Source organism: Hyperolius riggenbachi, chromosome 1 (genome assembly GCF_040937935.1).
Source record: "Hyperolius riggenbachi isolate aHypRig1 chromosome 1, aHypRig1.pri, whole genome shotgun sequence".
Taxonomy (NCBI): domain Eukaryota; kingdom Metazoa; phylum Chordata; class Amphibia; order Anura; family Hyperoliidae; genus Hyperolius; species Hyperolius riggenbachi.
The window spans coordinates 579,227,653-579,249,841 of record NC_090646.1 but is presented as its reverse complement, the minus strand read 5'-3'; the positions used below and the strand labels follow the sequence as shown (position 1 = coordinate 579,249,841).

The 22,189-nt window shown below is 46.5% G+C and overlaps 1 protein-coding gene across 1 annotated transcript in view; it reads left to right on the top strand.

The window, feature by feature from the left end:
* The window catches only part of FAM151B (family with sequence similarity 151 member B), a 56,465-nt gene extending 37,352 nt beyond the window's left edge, over positions 1 to 19,113 (top strand). The window contains exons 5-6 of the mRNA XM_068271700.1: positions 13,165 to 13,300; positions 18,604 to 19,113. Of these exons, the coding sequence (XP_068127801.1) occupies positions 13,165 to 13,300; positions 18,604 to 18,769 (302 nt within the window). The 3' untranslated portion in view covers positions 18,770 to 19,113. The remainder of the gene's footprint in view (positions 1 to 13,164; positions 13,301 to 18,603) is intronic.
* The last annotated feature ends 3,076 nt before the right edge of the window (positions 19,114 to 22,189 follow it).

The following is a 22,189-nucleotide window of genomic DNA, read 5'->3' as shown; positions in this document are numbered from 1 at the left end:
TAGACTTCCTGTTGTCACTTTACATTGCTCTCTTAATCCCCTGTTGTTACCCTTACAGTGCCTAGGAAATCAAAAATGTATAGATAAAGAAATAAGCAAGTTTAAAGAAAAGTGGGTGGGGGGCGCGGGAAGTCAGGCCTATGTTATGTATTGGAAGGCCTAGTGTTGTGGCACTAGAAGTTGAGGCACGCTTTTGGATTTGGTTGGCTACCCAGAATTCCAATTTAACATTGAAGTAAAGCTGGGTAGCGATTCTGTATTATATTCCTGGCATTGCTTAGCCAGCTTAGTTAAACTCTTATTGGTGTGATACTTTGTAGTAAATTGCACGCAATTCATTTTGACCCTGAACATTCTGTTTTATTTCTGCATACATCGATTAGTATTGCATTCAGAAACATCTATTATCCAGAGTGACTTGGAGATATGTGTATTATTGAGGCTCTTCAGCTGAATATAAATACCTGTTCTTTTCTACATGGACAAAGAATGTCCTTCATGAGAATAGCACAAGAGGTTGTGGCTGCCATCCATGATAATGAGGAAGTCATAAAGCCGGCTATTTGTGAGACAAATATACCTCCACTCGTCACAGCTGATAATCATACAAAATCAAGTCGTTTACTATATATGTCGCTTCTTACGTCACTGTTGATGTCAAACATTTGTATCCGGGAACATTGGCCAGGAAAATAACAAATACTGTTAAGTATTACAGGAAGCAGCATTCTTGACAGATTACTTACATTAATAATGTCAGGTTTAATACTATGTTAGATGTTCTTATCCTTTGCGTGTTCAGAGTACGTCCCTGCTGCCCCCCCCCCCCCCCACACACACACACTTTCCTGTCATTCTGAAAATGAACCCCTAAACTAAAAAAAATCTATGAAATACAATCTATGCCGTAAACACATTTTATTATTATTATTATTTCATTTCTTCTTCGTTTTTTTCATGGGGGGATCTGAGGCGTGCATGAAATACAGGCATGAGGAAAAATGGGCAGTGGTTGAGCCTGATAAAAGTCTTAATGATAAATGCCATTGTGAATTGGGTGCCAAATGAAAATGTAAAAAGTATTTACTGTGGCAATGGCGATAGTACAACATTGGTAAATGTTACCACTATTTTACTACTACCAAACTTAACCCTACTCTCATACAGAACCCTGTCCCCTCTGAAGCCTAGCCCTAAACCCCCCTTCCTGGCGCCTAACCCTAGCCCCCCCCCTTTCTGATGCCTAACCCTAACCCTACCCCCCCCCCCCACACACACACACACACTTTCTGATGCTTAACCCTAAACCCTAAAACACCCCCTTTCCTGACGCCTAACCCTTTGAACTTTCCTGAAGTAGAACTTTAAACAAATAAACAGTGAGAGACAAGTTGAGATAAGTGGTTCAGAAAACAGCACTGTAGCCGACCAAGCTTGGCCTGCATGCTCAGAGAGGCTCTTTTGCATAGATAAATGAAGTTTCTTAAAGAGACACTGAAGTTTTGTAAAAATCATGTTTTTAATTAAAAAATGTGTTTAACATCTTTGCCCTACCTAAACCGCTGCATCCCCGCTGCTGTACACTAACTAAATCCCCCCAAACTCCCGGGGGGGGCGGGCAATCCGGGCAGCGCTTCCGTGAGAGGCAGAGCTATGAGCTGCAGCTCTGCCTCTCAGCGCTTCTGTCAGCCCAGATCGCCGCCTCTCCCCCGCCCCTCTCAGTCTTCCTTCACTGAGAGGGGAGGGGGAGAGGCGGAGATCCGCCGCTGATAGACTGGCATGGAGACAGATCTGCGGCTCATAGCTCTGCCTCCGACAGCAGCAAAATCCACGACCAAGAAAGTCGTAGATTTTCTGGGGGAGAGGGGAGTTAGGGGGATTTAGATAGATTTCAGCGGCGGTTTAGGTAGGGCAAAGATGTTAAACACATTTTTTTAATTAAAAACATGATTTTTAGGAGACTTCAGTGTCTCTTAACACTTCCTGTACTGGAAACCATATGAGACTCTTATATGTGCTACTAATGTTCTATTTCCTAGCTGTACTACACATACAAATCATATTATAAGTTAATTTTCACTTCAGATTCACTTTAAGTGTATACAGCCATGAGAAGAGAAAAATGCAAGCTAAGTAACAAACCAACTTTAATACTGCTGCCAAATATCTGAATAGCATTGTATTGAGGCTAAGGCAGTGCTCACATCCGCATGAGTGGAAAATGCTCATTCATTTTCAAAACTTTTTTCGGACACCACGCATGATATGCAAAAAGGAAAGTTTGTTTATCCACATCTGCTGATGTAACAAATACTATTATAGAAATATATTTATATAGAAAAAATGCAACAGGATGCCCATTTTCCCCCCAACATGCACAGGAATATATCAAGTGTGTCACCTCACAGTGCATATCCATGTGGTGGAGATTCCCATGTGTACGAGGTGGTCTTGAGTAGGCATGGTAAGTGTGATATGTTGACTAATGCTGGGAATACACAGTTTTTTTGAGTAGATTTACTGGCCGATCGATTTTCTGATAGTTTTTCTGATAGATTTCCATTCACTTCTGTGAAAAAAATAGTTCAGAAAAACTATCAATCAGATCAGACCTGTCGGAAATGATCTATCGAGCCATCTTTCTGCCGAAAAAAATCATGTATTTCCAGTATAAGGATTTTTGTGATCTGTCCCTGCAGTAAGAGGAAGGTACAACAAGGTATTACACCATGCTGTCAGTGTGTCATTAGAATAGCCTCTTAACCTCCTGAGCGTTATGCAGCTCAGGTTTTGCAGCCTAGTGCCCCCCCAGTATAAATTTAACAGATCCCATGCCTGTAAAAGCTTTAGCTAGCACTAGGCTAGCAAGTACAGGTGGCCCCCCGATTGCTGCTGATCCCCCCCCCCCCCCCCATCCCCCCGCTAATACATTACCCAGCCTGGATCCAGTGATTGGCGCAGCCTCCCTGCACAGCTCCGCTCTTTACTATGGGGAGGATCGCACATGACGTCACCGACGTCATGCGCAAACCCGATCCTCCCCATAGAGAGACCGGAGCTGTGCGGGGAGGCTGCATGATCGCTGAATCCAGGCTGGGTAATGTATTATCGGGGGATCAGCAACGATTGGGGGGTGCCGGCAACCTGTACTAGCTAGTCTAGTGCTAGCTAAAGCTTTTGCAGGCATGGGATCTGTTAAATTTATACTGCAGGACTCCTGGGGCCAGCGAGCAGTATGCCCGACACAGTGTCGGGCATACCGCTAAGGAGGTTAAAGAAAACCTGAACTGAAAGAGTCCAAATAAACATACACAGGTCATACTTGCCTCCCGTATAGTATTTCTCCTCTCCCGCTTCCTGTTTGTCCACTGTGATCAATGGAATTCTCTGTCCTCCATTTTGAAATTGACATTGTAACAGCTTCCGGGTGAGCACACTGACAAAATCTTGTCAGAACTGGAAGGAATCATTGTTAGAAGAAAATGGTGAGCTTATTAGAGGATCTGACAGCGAGGTAAGTATGTAATATTCATTTGCAGGTACATCCTGTATTAGTTCTGGTTCCCTTTTATATTATCAACAGAAGAGGAAGATGGAGCTTATTATTCACGATCACTTCCTCCTCCCATCATCCAATTTGATTTACTTGATGGGGGTTTACACTCCCATCATGAGAATGTAACTAAGCATTTTGTGTGGAGGTCTTTACAATGACCCATTCCACAGATTTTAGGCTGCAATCAGTTCATTGTTACAGGGAGCTGGCAGTGGGTACTGTGGGAATACATAAAGAGGCCCTGTAGTGACAGATAGTAGAATGCAGTCAATTATTCAGGATACCCACTTTGACTGTAATTTTTCTAGTTTCAGCATCAGAAACACTTCTATATCTATAGATTGCTGCACATTGGTATGTAACCCCACCCTGCCCATGATATTTAGCCTAGGTTGATTAGTTATGCCGAGCGTTCTGAAAACCCAGGTATATTTTGTACTGGCTTTGGAACTTTCCATATATAAACATTCCGCAGAGGAGTAAAGATGTCACCAACTGGTGAATATTGTAAAAAATAAGCAATTTTATTCATTACGTTATTTTCACTACAGTTCCTTATTAACTACCATTTGGGCTATTAAGGAGTATGGCTTCAATTCATGAAAGTGTATCGACTGAGTTACTGAATGAGATAGCGAGTGTGAAGCATTCATGAAAGCTAACGAATGTAAATATCGAACGTTCGGTATCTCCGCGGTAATGTAGTGGTAGTTGGACGATTAACATCTCAAAATGTTAATTCATCAAGCAATAAGTGGGCGTGTTTGCACGATATTTACTGCTCCAAATATCTCCGGCACTGAGGTGTCGATAATCCTGTCAGAAGCCTGCAGAACACACAAAATGGAGCCATTTGAGCCAGTGCTTTATCTTTATTAATTAATATTTTATTGTAATAATAATAATAAATAATACTAATTATTATTATTATTATTATTATTATTATTTGTTGTTGTTGTTATAATATTTATTATTATTTTTTTCAGTGCTTTATTCCGTCTCCCGTCTCCTCTTCTTCCCTCTTCCTGTCTTTAAAGCCAGCCTCTTTCACCCACAATGCAATCTGTTTCAGACATGCATTCGTTAAAATAACTCATACCTCCATATACAGTATATTGAACACATAACGCACTGTTATCGAGGAGTTAGCGTGTTGATGAATTGAAGCCATTGTCACTGACTGCCACAGGAGAACGCACTGCAAAATGTGCCCCACTAGTCTGGACTATTTTCCCTTGCACTTTATTTATAATCTCTTTAACATAAACCACTTTCTGAAAATGATATAATTTCTGGTTATGGCCCTTTAATGAAAATGTAATATCTACATTTCATTGCTTCAGTAGGGGGTAATTATTACTTCACCCTCCTTTCCGTGGGTAATTACATTTGCATCTTCCTCTTGCTGTAGATTATGATTTGACAGGATTAATAATTTTGGCTTCACGGAGTAAAATGCCACAAGGAAAGTCTTGCTTCAGTACAATTGATATTTTCTTGAATCTGTGTCTTGCTTTAGACCTGCTGTGCACATCCTGCTTAGTTTTACTATGATGGATGACCGCTCGTGAATAATTTTGTTTACGGATGGTAATTTATGTGGAATGAAATCATGGTAATTTTGCAGTCGATCACTCTGATTCGTTTTACTTACACATTCATTACCCCTTCACATGTACTGTTGTGGCTGCTTGTGTTCAGCACTGTGTCTAGGGCAAAATAGTTGCTAACTAGTATTGAGCAAGCTGTCAAATCCACTCCACTGCCTGGGTGTTTGATGAAGCAGGTATCTTCTGATCCCTGAACTGGGACCACCGGCAGAGCAAATGTTGTCTCCTGTTGTATAAAGGAAGCGCTTTTCTTTCCACTTATGAGCAGTTAAAGGGTTTCTCTAGACCATTTAATAATTATAATAATAATTATAGCTTTTAAACTATTATTTAAAATTACTGTATTTTTGGACTATAAGACGCACTTTTTCTCTCCCAAAAGTGGGGAGAAAAAGCCCCTGCGTCTTATAGTCCAAAGGTAGCAAAAACGTAGCGCACATATTGCAAAAAACAATGCATTGCTTACTATTTCCCTCTGTGGGTCTCTGGTAGCGTGGGTAAACTACACGCACAATCATCTGCCACATTACAACGCCGTCCATGCCGCCAATCATACGCCTCGATGCCGTCAATATCGCCGCCCACAATGATCCTCACGCTGCTTCCTGCTCGCGGAAGCTGCAGCTGCTGTCCTTCTCCATGTATCGCGACGGGGGCCAGGGCTAATTGCAGCGGTTGTCATCCTTGCGGGGGGGGGGGGGGGGGGGGTCAGGGCTGTCATTTTGTAAGTTCCTACGCAGCGGCGGCGTGACAGAAGACGGGAGATCGTAGCGGTAGTTATTACTACCGATGCCTCAGTACTGCCTTGTACTTCCTTCCCCGCATGAGCGTCGGATGTCATGAGGGCCCTAGTAAACAAGGAAGTACTGAGGCATCGGTAGTCATAACTACCGCTACAATCTCCTGTCTTCTGTCACACCGTCGCTGCTGCGCAGGAACCTACAAAATGACAGCCCCTGCAATTAGTCCTGGATCGCTCCTCTTCTGGCTCCCGGTCGCGATACATGGAGGACAGCTGCTGCAGCTCCTGCTGAGATCGTCCCTCAAGGGATGCCTGGATCATGCCACTGCTTCCTTGCCACATCAAGATTATCATAGCTGACATTAGAGGGACAGCTGGATAGGTGAGATCAGGGGCGTCGCTAGCCCTATTTTGGGGGGGCCCGTGCCCCCAGTCTGTCCTGGGGTGCCACGGATCTCCCGGCCGCCGCTGCCCCCCGGCTGTCCCCACTGCCACACAGCAGCGTCAGACCTCGATCAGCGCCGGGCGACCAGATACAGTGGGCGCTAGGACCTTGCGGACACCGCTGATATGCTGAAGTGACATCACTTCCGCATATTTGTGCCCGGCGCCCGCTCTATCTGGTCGGGTCGCCCGCTGATCCTGAGGTCTGACGAGGCCGGTGCTCCAACACTTTATATCATGTCAGAACACCCGGCAAGGTAGGTGGGGTGGGGAGCGCGCCTGGCACTAAACGGGGGTCCCTGTTGTCACTCACTCACTACCTAACGGGGGTCCCTGCTGTCACTCACTAACGGGGGTCCCTGCTGTCACTCACTAACGGGGGTCCCTGCTGTCACTCACTAACTGGGGGTCCCTGCTGTCACTCACTAACTGGGGGTCCCTGCTGTCACTCACTAACTGGGGGTCCCTGCTGTCACTCACTACCTAATGGGGGTCCCTGCTGTCACTCAGTAACTAATGGGGGTACCTGCTGTCACTCAGTAACTAATGGGGGTCCCTGCTGTCACTCAGTAACTAATGGGGGTCCCTGCTGTCACTACCTAACTGGGGATCCCTGCTGTCACTCACTATCTAACTGGGGGTCCCTGCTGTCACTCACTACCTAATGGGGGTCCCTGCTGTCACTCAGTAACTAATGGGGGTCCCTGCTGTCACTCAGTAACTAATGGGGGTCCCTGCTGTCACTCAGTAACTAATGGGGGTCCCTGCTGTCACTACCTAACTGGGGATCCCTGCTGTCACTCACTATCTAACTGGGGGTCCCTGCTGTCACTCACTACCTAACTGGGGGTCCCTGCTGTCACTCACTACCTAACTGGGGGTCCCTGCTGTCACTCACTACCTAACGGGGGTCCCTGCTGTCACTCACTCACTAACGGGGGTCCCTGTCACTCACTCACTGGGGGTCCCTGCTGTCACTCACTACCTAACTGGGGGTCCCTGCTGTCACTCACTACCTAACGGGGGTCCCTGCTGTCACTCACTACCTAACGGGGGTCCCTGCTGTCACTCACTAACGGGGGTCCCTGCTGTCACTCACTCACTAACGGGGGTCCCTGTCACTCACTAACTGGGGTCCCTGCTGTCACTCACTAACTAACGGGGGTCCCTGCTGTCACTCACTACCTAACTGGGGGTCCCTGCTGCTACTCACTAACTGGAGGTCCCTGCTGTCACTAACTGGGGGTCCCTGCTGTCACTCACTAACTGGGGGTCCCTGCTGTCACTCACTACCTAATGGGGGTCCCTGCTGTCACTCACTACCTAACTGGAGGTCCCTGCTGTCACTCAATAACTGGGGGTCCCTGCTGTCACTATCTAACTGGGGGTCCCTGCTGTCACTCACTATCTAACTGGGGGGGTCCCTGTTGTCACTCACTATCTAACTGGGGGTCCCTGCTGTCACTCACTATCTAACTGGGGGTCCCTGCTGTCACTCACTATCTAACTGGGGGGTGCCTGTCACTACATACACTGGGTGCTCCTGTCACTAAATGAGCTGGGGGGCTCCTGTCACTAACTGAACTGGTGGGCTCCTGTCACTACCTAAACTGGGGTACTCCTGGCGCTACCTTAACTAGGGGGCACCTGTCGCTACCTAAACTATCCAGGCCAGCCAGCCCAGCATTACCACCAGCCAACCAGCCCAGAATCACTGTCAAAAAGGCCACAGCATCACCACCAGTCAGGCCAGCATTTACTTCAACCAGCCAAGCACAGCCCAGCATCACTGCCAGCCAACCCGGCCACAGCATCACCGCCAGCCAGGCCACAGCATCACTGCCAGGCCTTTAAGCTCACACATCATCCCCAATCCAGCCAAAACCAGTATTGCCAGGCACAGCAGCCAGTAGAGGAGAATTTAGAAGCCAGGTGAGAGGTGTCTACCATATTAAGGGGGCATTCTGCCTATTTATGTGAAATGCTGTGTATTTATGTGCCTCATGACTGCTGAATTTGTCTTGTTGGGGGCCTCAAGATTGCTGAATTTGTCTTGTTGGGGGCCTCATGATTTGTTGGGGGCCTCATGACTGCTGAATTTGTCTTGTTGGGGGCCTCAAGATTGCTGAATTTGTCTTGTTGGGGGCCTCATGATTGCTGAATTTGTCTTGTTGGGGGCCTCACGCTTGCTGACTTTGTCATGTTGGGGCCTCATGATTGCTGAATTTGTCTTGTTGGGGGCCTCATGATTGCTGAATTTGTCTTGTTGGGGGTCACATGATTGCTAACTGCGAGACTATGGGAAAAGCTGAATCATCATCATATGAGACAATAGCATTAAACCTACCTTTTTTAGCTTTTTAAAACAGAAAATAAAATAGGGAGGTTCTAAAAAAATGAATATATTTTTTTCAGCAGTAGGATGGATGAAATTGTTTATCTTCACAGTTTTTCATCTTGTATTTTCCATAATGTTCATGTATGTGTTAAAACGTTTGTATAGTATTTAGTTTAAATTGCTGTTGCCACTTTGCGATAGATAAGTAACTTGTGGGTTGCAGTTTGGGGCTCCAAAAAGTTCGCCACCGCTGTCCTAATCTAATGTACGATTGGCCACGCCCACTCACTGCATGACCACGCCCATTTTTTGCTGCGGCGCCGCATATACCCCCCACCTAGTGCCCCCAGGTGCCACCGATCTCCAAGGACCCTAGGAACGCCCCTGGGTGAGATCATCCAAGTTGTTGTGTTTAGTTATTGTAACTGGTGGGGAGGCAGGGGTTAGTTTAATGTAGGGTGTAGTGTTACAGGTGGAGCAGCAGGGGTGGGTTAGTGTAGTAACTGGTGGGGGAATCGGGGACTAGTGTAGTGCAAGATTTCTGGTGGGGCATCAGACTTTAGTGTGGGGTACTTAGTTTAGCTGGTTGGGGCAGCAGGGGTTAGTGTAGCTGGGCACTGAAGCTTAGTTATTGTAGCTGGTGGGGACAACTTGGGGGGGGGGGGGGGGGGGGGGGAGGTTTACAAGGTTCCCCTGCTCCATGGATGCACCCAGGTTTATTATATATTTTTCCCTGTTTTTGTCCTCTAAACCTGGGTTCATCTTATAGTCCGAAAAATACGGTATATAGCGCCAACATCTTCCGCAGTGCTGTACTGAGTGTATTGTCTTGTCACTTAACTGTCCCTCAGATGAGCTTATACTTTAATCCCTACCACAGTCATATGTCTATGTATGTATCATGTAGTGTATGTATCGTAGTCTAGGGACAATTTAGGGGGAAGCCAATTAACTTATCTGTATGTTTTTGAGATTTAGGAGGAAACCGGAACACACAGAGAAAACCCACACAGACACGGGGAGAACATACAAACACCATGCAGATGTTGCCATGGCTGGGATTCGAACTGAGGACCCAGCGCTGCAAGGCGAGAGCACTAACCACTATGCCACAGTGCTGCCCTGACATCTTGGGCTCTTTTAGGGTCCTTTTCCACTAGGGGAGATTTGATCCAAAAATTTAATCTCTCGTGGTTTGCCATTTGGTACAGCGCTATGATAAAAATGTAAATTGCAGTGTTTTTTTCCCTGAGTTGCAAACACCAGCCTGCTGCATTTTTGCTGAGTTGCACTCACAAAATCGCATAGCAATCACACCACTTTGAGACTTTCCCCATTATTTGGCAATTCCCTATAGAGTTTTTCTCTCCCGTTGGAAATTGTTGAAACGCTGTACACCCAACGGATCACAGCTTAATCGTGATAGTGGAAAATGGCCCTTGCACTGCAAATCACAAGGCAATTTTATTGCGATTTGCTGCGATTTTCACTGAATGCTAGGAACACGAGGAGAAAATGCTGAAAAAATGCATTATCAAAATTGCATCACAATCTAATCCTAGCAAAATCACTTGTCATCCTTCACTGACCCTGAGACAGCATCCACCCACTACTCCACCATAGTCTCTGCTGTCATGAATACAGCTGCTGCCCTCACCAGTATTCACCCAATACAGCAACTGGCTGACTGAACCCAATAAACACCTGTAAAGACGTTCCAGGGTGGCAGAACGGCGGTGGAGGAAAAGCTCCAGATGATTTCCTGCGTTACAAAAAATTGCTCCTTCAAGAACAAGCGACACCCATGCTAACCTAGAAATAAAAACCACATATATATAAGTAGATAAATACTAGTTCTACTTACATAACAGATGTATTGTGCTATCCACGTAATGATTCCTGTGAATTTTACAAAGGAAACGCAGAAAATCCTTTTCTAGGCAGTGGCCATCTTGCCAAGCTAATGCTGACATCCTATCCTCCCTGACTCTTGTTTCCCCCCTCCCTTCTCTTGCTCTCTTGATAAAAAGAACTCCCAGCATTCAAAAGAACTCCCAGCATTCAACTTTTTGGCACTGTTTGGCACTAGGACCAGTGCTCCTATAGTATGTAATAACTCCAAACCATAACAGCAGCAAAAAGTTTTGAATGCAGGATTAGCATATTTATCACTTAATACACTCAGACCAGTTGCTGTTGAAATTTGATTTTTATGGTGACAATACCGCTTTCAGCTAAGAGATGCTCCTTCCTTTGCAAAGCAGTGATACTTCTCACTAATTTCTTTTAACATCTCCAAGTCCCTTCTCTGCCCCCCTTCCCCCACCACCACCTCCTCCAACCACATGCTTGTCTGCAGAACATCATACTTTGTGAATAAAATTGAAACAATTCAGAAAAACTTTTTAAAGTCAGTCCTTTTCACCAGTCTAATCACTTCCTCCTCCTTTATCCTCTCTGCATGTTTCTCAACTAGAGACTCTCCCTGCCCCTCTCTACAAGTTCAGTCTCTCACTCAACCCTTCTCCCTACTAACCACTTTCTCTGCCTTAAAGGGAAGGTTCAAGCAAAATAAAAAAATGAGTTTCACTTACCTGGGGCTTCTACCAGCCCCATGCAGCCATCTTGTGCCCTCGTAGTCACTCACTGCTGCTCTGGTCCCCCGCTGGCAGCTTGCCGACCTCGGTTCAATGCATAAATTTTTACGCATTGAACCAGTAATGTGTAAAAATGCATGTGTTAATGTTCCTGCACTAGCGGGAATGCGTAAAAATGTATGGAATGCATCCCGCCGACCTCCGAGGTGGGCAAGCTGCCAGCGGGGGACCAGAGCAGCAGTGAGTGAGTACGAGGGCACAAGATGGCTGCATGGGGCTGGTAGAAGCCCCAGGTAAGTGAAACTCATTTTTTTATTTTGCTTGGACATTCCCTTTAAAGAGACACTGAAGCAAACTAATTTTGCCCATTTTATCTTATAATTTGCTTCAGTGCTCTCATGACAAGTAAACCGCCGCATCCCCACCGCTAAACGAGGGCTGCAGCGCCCCCAAATCCCTCTGCAAATATCCCCGACCAACTTGGTCATGGATTTTGCTGCTTTGAGAGGCAGAGCTATGAGCTGTAGCTCTGCCTCTCTTGCCATCAATCGCCGCACGAATCGACGCCTCTCCCCACCCCTCTCTGTGAAAGAAGAGTGAGCGGGGCGGGGAGAGGCGGCGATCCGCCACGATTGATATCAGGAGGGTCAGAGATGAAGCTGAAAGCTTTTCCCCTTCCAGGAAATGCCAGGTGGATTGTCCCCCGGGGATTTGGGGGCTCTGCAGCCCTCGTTTTGCGGCGGGGATGCCGCTGTTTACTTTTAATGAGAGCACTAAAGCTAATTATAAGGTAAAATGGGCAAAATTAGTTCGCTTCAGTGTCTCTTTAACTGAACAGACTCTTTCTTCACCAATTAACACACATCACTACCTATGCCCTGGACCCTATTCCCTCTTGTCTTAGCCCTCAACTCTCCTCCTTCATTCCTGCCTTAACAATGCTGTTTAACCTCTCCATCTCTACTGGAATTTTCCCTTTTTCATTTAAACAAGCAATCCTAGCACCAGTAATCAAAAAACCCTCCCTGGATCCTACAGCCATCTGTATGCTCTTGCTTTAAAGATAGTCTGAAGCGAAATAAAAAAAATAAAAAAAAAAAATCACACACTCGCCTAAGGAGAGGGGGGCTCTGGGTCCTATAGAGCCTTCCCATTCCTCTCCTGGTCCCCTCGTTCCAGCGCTGGCTCCATGACGCCTGTGGTAGGCTTCGGAAGACTTCGGGAGCCCGAGTGGTCCAAAAGAAGGGGTGCATGAAAGAACGTGCTCGCCCATGCGCAGTACATCTTCAGGAGCGCTCAGGCTCCTGAAGAATTCCGAAATCCTCCTGCATCGGCAAGAGACTATTGGGGGAGCCAGCGCTGAAACGAGGATACCAGGAGAGGAATGGAAAGGCTCTATAGGACCCAGAGCCTTCTCTCTCCTTAGGTGAGTTTGTTTGTTTTTCCTTTCAGGAAATGCAAGAGCGCGTACAGCATGCAGCAAGGTTCAGGAGGAAAAGACTGGGGACATATGGGGAGGCAAACCAGGACATAGGGATCCCCGACATCACGATATGTCGGCGGTCCGCATGGGTGGTTGTTCGTAAGTTGGAGACTCCCTGTATTACGTATATAAGATACAGTGACTTTTTCTCCCCACTTTTAGGGGAGAAAAAATGTGTTTTATAGTCCAAAATATACAGTATTTACAACAGAATAAAAGTCAGTTACAAGTATTGAGTATATAAATCCCCGCCTGATGTGAGGATATTTGATCAAGTTTTCTTTATTTGTATGCACTTTTGTTTATACATAATCTGCCGTAAACCTTGGTAGTTGAAAATGAAGCTGATTAAGCCGGTTGTAAAAGTTAACTAGAGCTCACATTGATTTTACAGGATACAGCTGGGAGATGGTTAGAAGAATGGCGGAGATCTGTGATGGGTTGCACCAATCAGTGACATTTCCTGTGAGGGCGGCACTAGTGAGGCAGTCATGGCCACCACTGCAGTGGCTGTTGCAGACCTCATCCAGGTAAGCTTGCAAATTTCCAACCCAAGTACACTGTTGCAGAGTGAAGTACAAAAGATGTTGCACATACATGCAGTCAAATATAACATACCAGTGCTGCAGGGTGTGGAAATGCGCTGGGTGCTGGGCACTAATCGCTTTAGTGCCCAGCACCCACCGCACCATATTGAGCCTCACTTTGGAAATAAAGTCACTTGCAGTGCCAATCACCCCTCCTCCTCTCTTGTGCATGTAATGTCTGAATTACATCAGAAATAAGCATACAGCTAAAGCTTGTCAGATCTGTCAATAATGTCAAACACCTGATCTACATATGCTTGTTAAGGGTTTAAGGCTAAAATTATCAGAGGCAGAGGATCAGCAGGATAGCCAGGCAACTGGTATTGTTTAAAAGGAAATAAATATGGCAGCCTCCATATCCCTTCCATTACAGATGCCTTTTAAAGTAGATCCGAGATGAAAAACGAACTATAACAAGTAACTTGTCTATATATGTTACCTAAAGTTTAGATAGTTCACACAGCATATCTCTCTGCAAACAGCTTCAACAGAATATGATAATTTCTTCCTGTGATACAATGAGGGCAGCCATGTTCTGTTTGTCACAGGCTGCTATCAGGAGATGCTATCAGCTTGCCTCTGTAAATCCAGCCCCCTCTCCTCCTCCCCTCTGCCTCTAAAAATCATGGCTAGTAACACCTCCCTTCTCCTCCTGCCCAGACTGAGCTCCTATAAGCTCTTGCTACTGTCTGAAAATGCCTAGGCACTGTGAAAAATGTGGGCGAGGCGTGTTTAGTTTATGGGGAATTAGAGTATTAAAACAAAAACAAAGTATTTGGCTTGAGGAATGTCCTATAACTATATGAAAGGAACACAATTATGCAATGAGTAAAAGTTTGTTGAATCCACTTTAAGCAATGTTACAAAATGGAGAGCTGAGCCTTGATTTCAGCCTTGCTCTGTACAACCCTGCTTTAAAGAGAACCCGAGGTGTGTTTAAAGAATGTTATCTGCATACAGAGGCTGGATCTGCCTATACAGCCCAGCCTCTGTTGCTATCCCAAACCCCCCTAAGGTCTCCCTGCACTCTGCAATCCCTCATAAATCACAGCCGTGCTGTGAGGCTGTGTTTACATCTGTAGTGTCAGTCTCAGCTGCTCCCCCGCCTTTTGCATAGCTCCTGTCCCTGCCCCCATCCCTTCCCTCCAATCAGCAGGGAGGGAAGGAATGCAGGCGGGGAATGGAGTTCTGCAGGAGGCGGGGAGAGCAGCAGACTGACACTATAGAGATAAACACAGCCAGCTCTGACAAGCTGTTTGTCAGCAGAGTGGCTGTGATTTATGAGGGATTGCAGAGTGCAGGGGGACCTTAGGGGGGTTTGGAATAGCAACAGAGGCTGGGCTGTATAGGCAGATCCAGCCTCTGCATGCAGATAATATTCTTCAAACCCACCTCGGGTTCTCTTTAAGGGCAGTACTAGAGTCTGCCCCTGTGCTAGAGGGTGAGTAACACCTGACTTTTTGGAGGGAACAATTGGTCTTAAATGTATGATTGTCCATGTTCCGGGCATCACTCATTGCCCACATACAATAATAGCATATTTATTATCCATCCAAACTGCCACATTTTGGTACTAAACGTGGGTATCGTAGTGCATTCCATCACAGAGAAGTTTTAATAACGGGGTTTCTGCTTATGGCAGCCCCATTTAAGCACCAGTCAGTGTGCTCCACAGGCTCTTTTAGCCGGGTGCTTCACCCGGCTAATTTTGGTGAGCACCCGGCTGTCATTAGCTCGCCTCCTCATCCTCCTCTTATACTGTAAGCAGAGTTGCACAGAGAACACTAAACTGCACCATGTGACAGGTCTGCGTGTGTGGCTAAACTGCACCATGTGACAGATCGGTGGGTGTGGCTAACTTGCACCATGTGACAGGTCTGTGGGTGTGGCTAAATGGCACCATGTGACAGGTCTGTGGGTGTGGCTAAATTGCACCATGTGACAGGTCTGTGGGTGTGGCTAAACTGCACCATGTGACAGGGCTGAGGATGTGGCTAAACTCCACCATGGGACAGGTCTGCCTGTGTGGCTAAACTGCACCATGTGACAGGTGTGGGTGTGGCTAAACTGCACAATGTGAATCATGTGACAGGTCTGCGTGTCTGGCTAAACTGCACCATGTGACAGGTCTGCGTGTGTGGCTACATGGCACCATGTGACAGGTCTGCGTGTGTGGCTAAACTGCACCATGTGACAGGTCTGCGTGTCTGGCTAAACTGTACCATGTGACAGGTCTGCGTGTCTGGCTAAACTGCACCATGTGACAGGTCTGTGTGTCTGGCTAAACTGCACCATGTGACAGGTCTGCGTGTGTGGCTAAACTGCACCATGTGACAGGTCTGCGTGTCTGGCTAAACTGCACCATGTTTTATATATAGTTGGGAGTTCAGTCTTTTTACAAAAAAGGGAAAAAGAAAAAACCTTTAATCCTTTTTGGGTTGTCCACTCAACCCTATCGAAGCTTTACATTTGTAGAAAGAACCATGAAGGTATAAAAATTATCGAGCAGGACTTTTTGAATGCAAAAATATCAAAAGACTTTATTGACACATATATAGAAAAATAGTAAAAACTCTCTATTAGAGGTTCCTTGTAGTATATCCAATACAGAATTTATAGCATAGACAGGAGCTTAGTTAATAGACTTAGTGCAGTTTTGAATAGGAGGCAACGACACGCTCGTTTCGGGCACAAAGGGCCCTTCATCAGGCCAAGTTTCGAAAAGCACTGTCTGTTAATCCTGCGAGCAGTACACAATGAGAGCACCAAGGAAACCAAGAGGACATCTGAACCAACCAGATGTAGATAGCACAATCCCAATGGCAAAGGAAGAACTAATGTGGCATGCTGCTAGCATGGGAGTGCTAGCAGCATGCCACATTAGTTCTTCCTTTGCCATTGGGATTGTGCTATCTACATCTGGTTGGTTCAGATGTCCTCTTGGTTTCCTTGGTGCTCTCATTGTGTACTGCTCGCAGGATTAACAGACAGTGCTTTTCGAAACTTGGCCTGATGAAGGGCCCTTTGTGCCCGAAACGAGCGTGTCGTTGCCTCCTATTCAAAACTGCACTAAGTCTATTAACTAAGCTCCTGTCTATGCTATAAATTCTGTATTGGATATACTACAAGGAACCTCTAATAGAGAGTTTTTACTATTTTTCTATATATGTGTCAATAAAGTCTTTTGATATTTTTGCATTCAAAAAGTCCTGCTCGATAATTTTTATACCTTCATGGTTCTTTCTACAAATGTAAACTGCACCATGTGACAGGTCTGCGTGTCTGGCTAAACTGCACCATGTGACAGGTCTGCGTGTCTGGCTAAACTGCACCATGTGACAGGTCTGCGTGTCTGGCTAAACTGCACCTTGTGACAGGTCTGCGTGTCTGGCTAAACTGCACCATGTGACAGGTCTGCGTGTCTGGCTAAACTGCACCATGTGACAAGTCTGTGTGTCTGGCTAAAATGGACCATGTGAACCAGGTGACGTGTGTGGCTAAACTGCACCATGTGATAGGTCTGGGTGTGGCTTAACTGCACCATGTGACAGGGCTGTGGGTCCCGCTAAACTGCACCATGTGACAGGTCTTGGTGTGGCTAAATTGCACCATGTGAGAGGGCTGTGGGTGTGGCTAAACTGTAGGTCACCATGTGACAGGTCTGTGGGTGAGACAGTGGGCTTGATTCACAAAGCGGTGCTAACTGTTAGCACGCTTGTGAAAAGCCCTTTATCAGTCCTAAACAAACCTTGCGCACTCTAATTAGCGCTCGTGGGCAAAACTTTGCGAGCACAAAGCCCAATGCACGGGAAAGAAAACGGTGCACCCGATGCGCCTATAAGGGCGCATTGGATGCACCTTAAACGTCGCACCCATGCAACGTTTTGCGCGCACCGAACTTTGTGCGCGATCTTATTCAGCTTGGTGCGTGCTAACTACTTAACACCCTAGTTAGCACGCCGAAAGCCTTAAGGCATGCTAACTAGGTTAGCACCGAATAGTGAGTCAGGCCCAGTGTCTGAGGCAGATAACCAGAGAAAGGTGAAGGACTGAAGATGGCCATACGTCTAGCGTTGATGGGCAGATTTCACCAGGAGACAAATCTCTCTCTAATCGAATCTGATTAGAGAGAGATCTGTCAGCTGCCCACACACCGTAGGCCGATTCCTGATCGATTTCATGCTGAAATTGATAGGGAATCGGTCTTGTGCGTCACATCCGCCGCCCCACGTGCTTCCGAGGATCACCAAAGGCATATTGGACCAATCAGTTGAATACGTGTAACAGGGGTGACAGAATGGAACGAGGGGACCGTGAGAGGAGCGGGAAAGCTCTATAGAATCCACAGCCTTCCCTCTCCATAGGTGAGTATCTGACGTTTTTAAAGGGAACCTAAACTGAGAGGGATAGGGATGTTTCCTTTTAAACAATACCAGTTGCGTGGCAGTCCTGCAGATCTCTTTGGCTGCAGTAGTGGCTGAATCACACACCTGAAACAAGCATAGGGCTAATCCAGTCTGACTTCAGTAAGAGCACCTCATCTGCATGCTTGTTGAGGGGCTGTGGCTAAAAGTATTAGACACAGGATCAGCAGGAGAGTCAGGCAACTGGTATTCTTTTAAAAGGAAAAATCCATCTCCTTCTCAGTTTAGGTTCCCTTTAACAGCAGACAATTTGTAACAGAATCTGCTCCCGATTTTCTGCTCTCCTACTTTAGGGCCCGTTCACACTTGCAATCGCAGAACGCCGGCGATTGCGGGAGTGATTTTCCCGCGATTAGCACGGAAAAATCACTGGACACTGCGGCGGTTTTGGAGCGATCGCGACTGTGCACGCTAATCACGATCGCTAATCCTTGGAACGCTCGTCGCCGGCAAACCGCTGCATGCAGTGCGGTTGCGGTTATCGCTAACCGCAACCGCGGCAGTGAGAACACTGCCACTCGCTACATTCTGTAGCGGTTTTTGCAGAACCGCTAGCGGTTTGCCGTGAGCGTGAATCGCGCAATTGCCGCTCAGGTGAGAACGGGCCCTTATTCAGGATCTTGTAATTCTAAAGGCTGTTTGTTTTGTATCCCCAGTAGAAATTCCTGAAGTCTGTAATCTGTAATCAGGGTGTTTACTGCATTCTAGATTAACACCTATCGAGCAGCGGATATTTTTAGAGGCAAGTCATAATAATGTTCACTTTTTATCAACCGCTCCACTTCAGCACAGAGTGTAACAATCAATAACATTTCATTGCAGGTACAGCTTGACTGTCTGGGCTGGAAAAGATGATGTCTATTCGGTGGATGACCTGCTATACATCAGAGAAAGCTCCAAGGAACACCAGATATTTTACGATGTGTTTGAGCCACAGAACAGTCAACTCAGAGATCGGATAAGAAATCGTAAAAATCAGCTCTCGTAAAAAAACGGATAAAGCTATTGCTCTAGAATTCCATTGCCAAAAACGATCAAGCGTGCCCATTTTGGGTTACTATCCTGCATGTTTACAGGTATCCCACCCCCCCCCCCCCCCCCAATCATCTGTGACCAGCCAAGGTACATAATACTCCGACATTGTAACTCGAGGAGGAGGGCTTCTGCTCCATCCCCTCTTCATAAATTGTGAACAAAGGCGCCAGGTGCAAATCTGACACTCTGCTGTGTACTCCTACTTCTATTGCCTGATGAAGCGGGTATAGACCTGCGAAACGCGTTGTAAACAATACCCTGGAGTGTACCAATAAATTCAATTTTTGTTGAAATACACAGTTACTTGTGTCTGCTTGAGGGAGGTAAGTCCACCACTGCCAGGGTCGGACTGGGACACTAAGGGCCCACCAAGGAAGTTTCAGCCTGGGCCCCCCCCCCCCCCCCCGATCCCCTCCTCCTCGCCACCCCCCCCCCCCCCCCCCCCCCATTTTGGGCTCACATACACATGTACTCTAGAAATTTTGCATGAGTTTATGGTAGGGAAAAGATTGTGAGCACTTCTGAGGACAGTCTCCAATAGGGATATGTCCACATGCGGCGCGCGCAGCGCGCCGCAGCGAAAGTAAATGGGTGTCACCACGCACTGGAACATCGGCGTGGTCACGATGAGTCATGGGCAGACTTAAAAAAAAAAAAAAAAAACACAACAGAAGTAGCGGTGTTATTCACAGAGATTAGGTCCGACCAGATACATTTTAGATAAAATATTCAAGTAGTTACATGCCTCATGATAATTCATCAAGTAGTCAAATCGCAGCAGATTTTCCGACAAAATGCAATCAGGTTGGCGGCTGATACCCCCACAAAATGCAATCAGATTGGCGGCAGATACCCCCCAAAATGCAATCAGGTTGGTGCCAGATACCCCCCCCCCCCAAAAGTGGGCAGCAGTGACCAGAAAATCGTAATGTGGGCAGCAGACACCTGAAAATCGCAATGTGGGCAGCAGTGACCAGAAAATCGTACTGTGGGCAGCAGACACCAGAAAATCGTAATGTGGGCAGCAGACACCTGAAAATCGCAATGTGGGCAGCAGTCACCAGAAAAGCGTAATGTGGGCAGCAGACACCTGAAAATCGTAATGTGGGCAGCAGACACCAGAAAATCGCAATGTAGGCAGCAGTGACCAGAAAATCGTAATGTGGGCAGCAGTCACCAGAAAATCATAATGTGGGCAGCAGACACCTGAAAATCGTAATGTGGGCAGCAGACACCTGAAAATCGCAATGTGGGCAGCAGTCACCAGAAAAGCGTAATGTGGGCAGCAGACACCTGAAAATCGTAATGTGGGCAGCAGACACCAGAAAATCGCAATGTAGGCAGCAGTGACCAGAAAATCGTAATGTGGGCAGCAGTCACCAGAAAATCATAATGTGGGCAGCAGACACCTGAAAATCGTAATGTGGGCAGCAGACACCAGAAAATCATAATGTGGGCAGCAGACACCTGAAAATCGTAATGTGGGCAGCAGACACCAGAAAATCGCAATGTAGGCAGCAGTGACCAGAAAATCGTAATGTGGGCAGCAGACACCTGAAAATCGTAATGTGGGCAGCAGACACCTGAAAATCGTAATGTGGGCAGCAGTGACCAGAAAATCGTAATGTGGGCAGCAGTGACCAGAAACCCCCCTCCCTCACCTAGGGGCCCCCCCTCCAGAATTGCAGCCAGCGGCAAATAATCACTTACCAGCATGACGGAGATGAGATCCGTAGCTCTGCGTGCCGCTGGCTGGTCTGCTCTCTGCTTCCTGAACTGACTGTCCAATCACGCTCTCGCAGTACTTCCTGCGAGAGCGTGATTGGACAGTCAGTTCAGGAACCAGAGCAGACCAGCCAGCGGCACGCAGAGCTACGGATCTCATCTCCGTAACTCATGCCGTTAAGTGATTCTTCCCCGCTGGCTGCAATTCTGGAGAGGGGGGGAGCGCGGAAGGGGGGCCCCTAGGTGAGGGAGGGGGGGGGAGGCTTCCGCCCCTCCCCGCCGATCTGTGCACAATGTCCCCCCCTTCCTGCGCTTAGCCCCCCTCCTTTTTAGCACTGGGGCCCCCAGGAGGCGGGACGGCCGGGGCCCACCGATGGGACCATCGGTGGTTCGGTGGGCCTGTCCGAGGCTGACCACTGCCTCCTAAGCAATTTTAAACATTTTAATTACTGCTTTTAACCTGTTGGCGCCTCTGTTCAGTCTAATACTATATTTTTTTAATAATACTTTGCACTGTTGCCACTGGAACTTGAAAACATTCAAAAATGACCCTCTAGCCGTTTCCTGACTTGTGAGCAGCCACAATGCACAGCCGCAGGTCCTTACTGAGCAGCATTGTCTTAGCCATGACGTTTCCCAAACCAACTGTAAAGAGCTGCTGTTTTTCACCTCTTGAGTTGAGTAAAACAGCTGTTCCCAATTAATCAGGGTAATGAGGATGATTTAGAACAGCTTGGACTATTTGGAACGGTATATAACTTTTGGATTTTCCCACAGACTGTAGCAGTTTGTGAAGGGTATGAATAATTTTGGACTGGACATTTTTTGCTCAAATGTAAATAAAAGCTGAGAATTTTTTATCCGCAATAATGCCTTTTGTACATCGTCTTATTATGTTTTGGGAGACACCTATGTCATTCTCCTGTCAAAAAAATATTTGCTGGTTGAATTAAAGTAACTTTAAGTCAAATTTTGCCAGTGGTATGAATAATAATGGGTAGCACTATATATATTACAAGAAAACGTATGTGAACCCTTTGGAATTATATGGGTTTCTGCACAAATTGGTCATAAAATGTGATCTGATCTTCATCTAAGTTACAACAATAGACAATCAGTTTGCTTAAACTAATACAAAAGTATGTGAACTCCTAGACTAATGGCATCTCCAAGAGCTAATTGGAGTGAGGTGTCAGCCAGCTGGAGTCCAATCTATGAGATTGGAGGTGTTGGTTACAGTTGCCCTGCCCTATAAAAACACACACACCAGTTTTGGGTTTGCTTTTTCCAAGAAGCATTGCCTGATGTGAATGATGCCTCCCACAGAGCTCTCAGAAGACCTACAATTAAGAATTGTTGACTTTCATAAAGCTAGAAAGAGTTATAAAAGTATCTCCAAAAGCCTTGCTGTTCATCAGTCCACGGTAAGACAAATTGTCTATAAATGGAGAAAGTTCAGCACTGCTGCTACTATCCCTACGAGTGGCCGTCCTGTAAATATTACTGCAAGAGGACAGCGCAATATTCTCAATGAGGTGAAGAAGAATCCTTGAGTGTTGGCTAAAGACTTACAAAAGTCTCTGGCATATGCGAACATCCCTGTTAGCGAATCTGATATGTCAACAAGAATGGAGTTCTTGGGAGGATA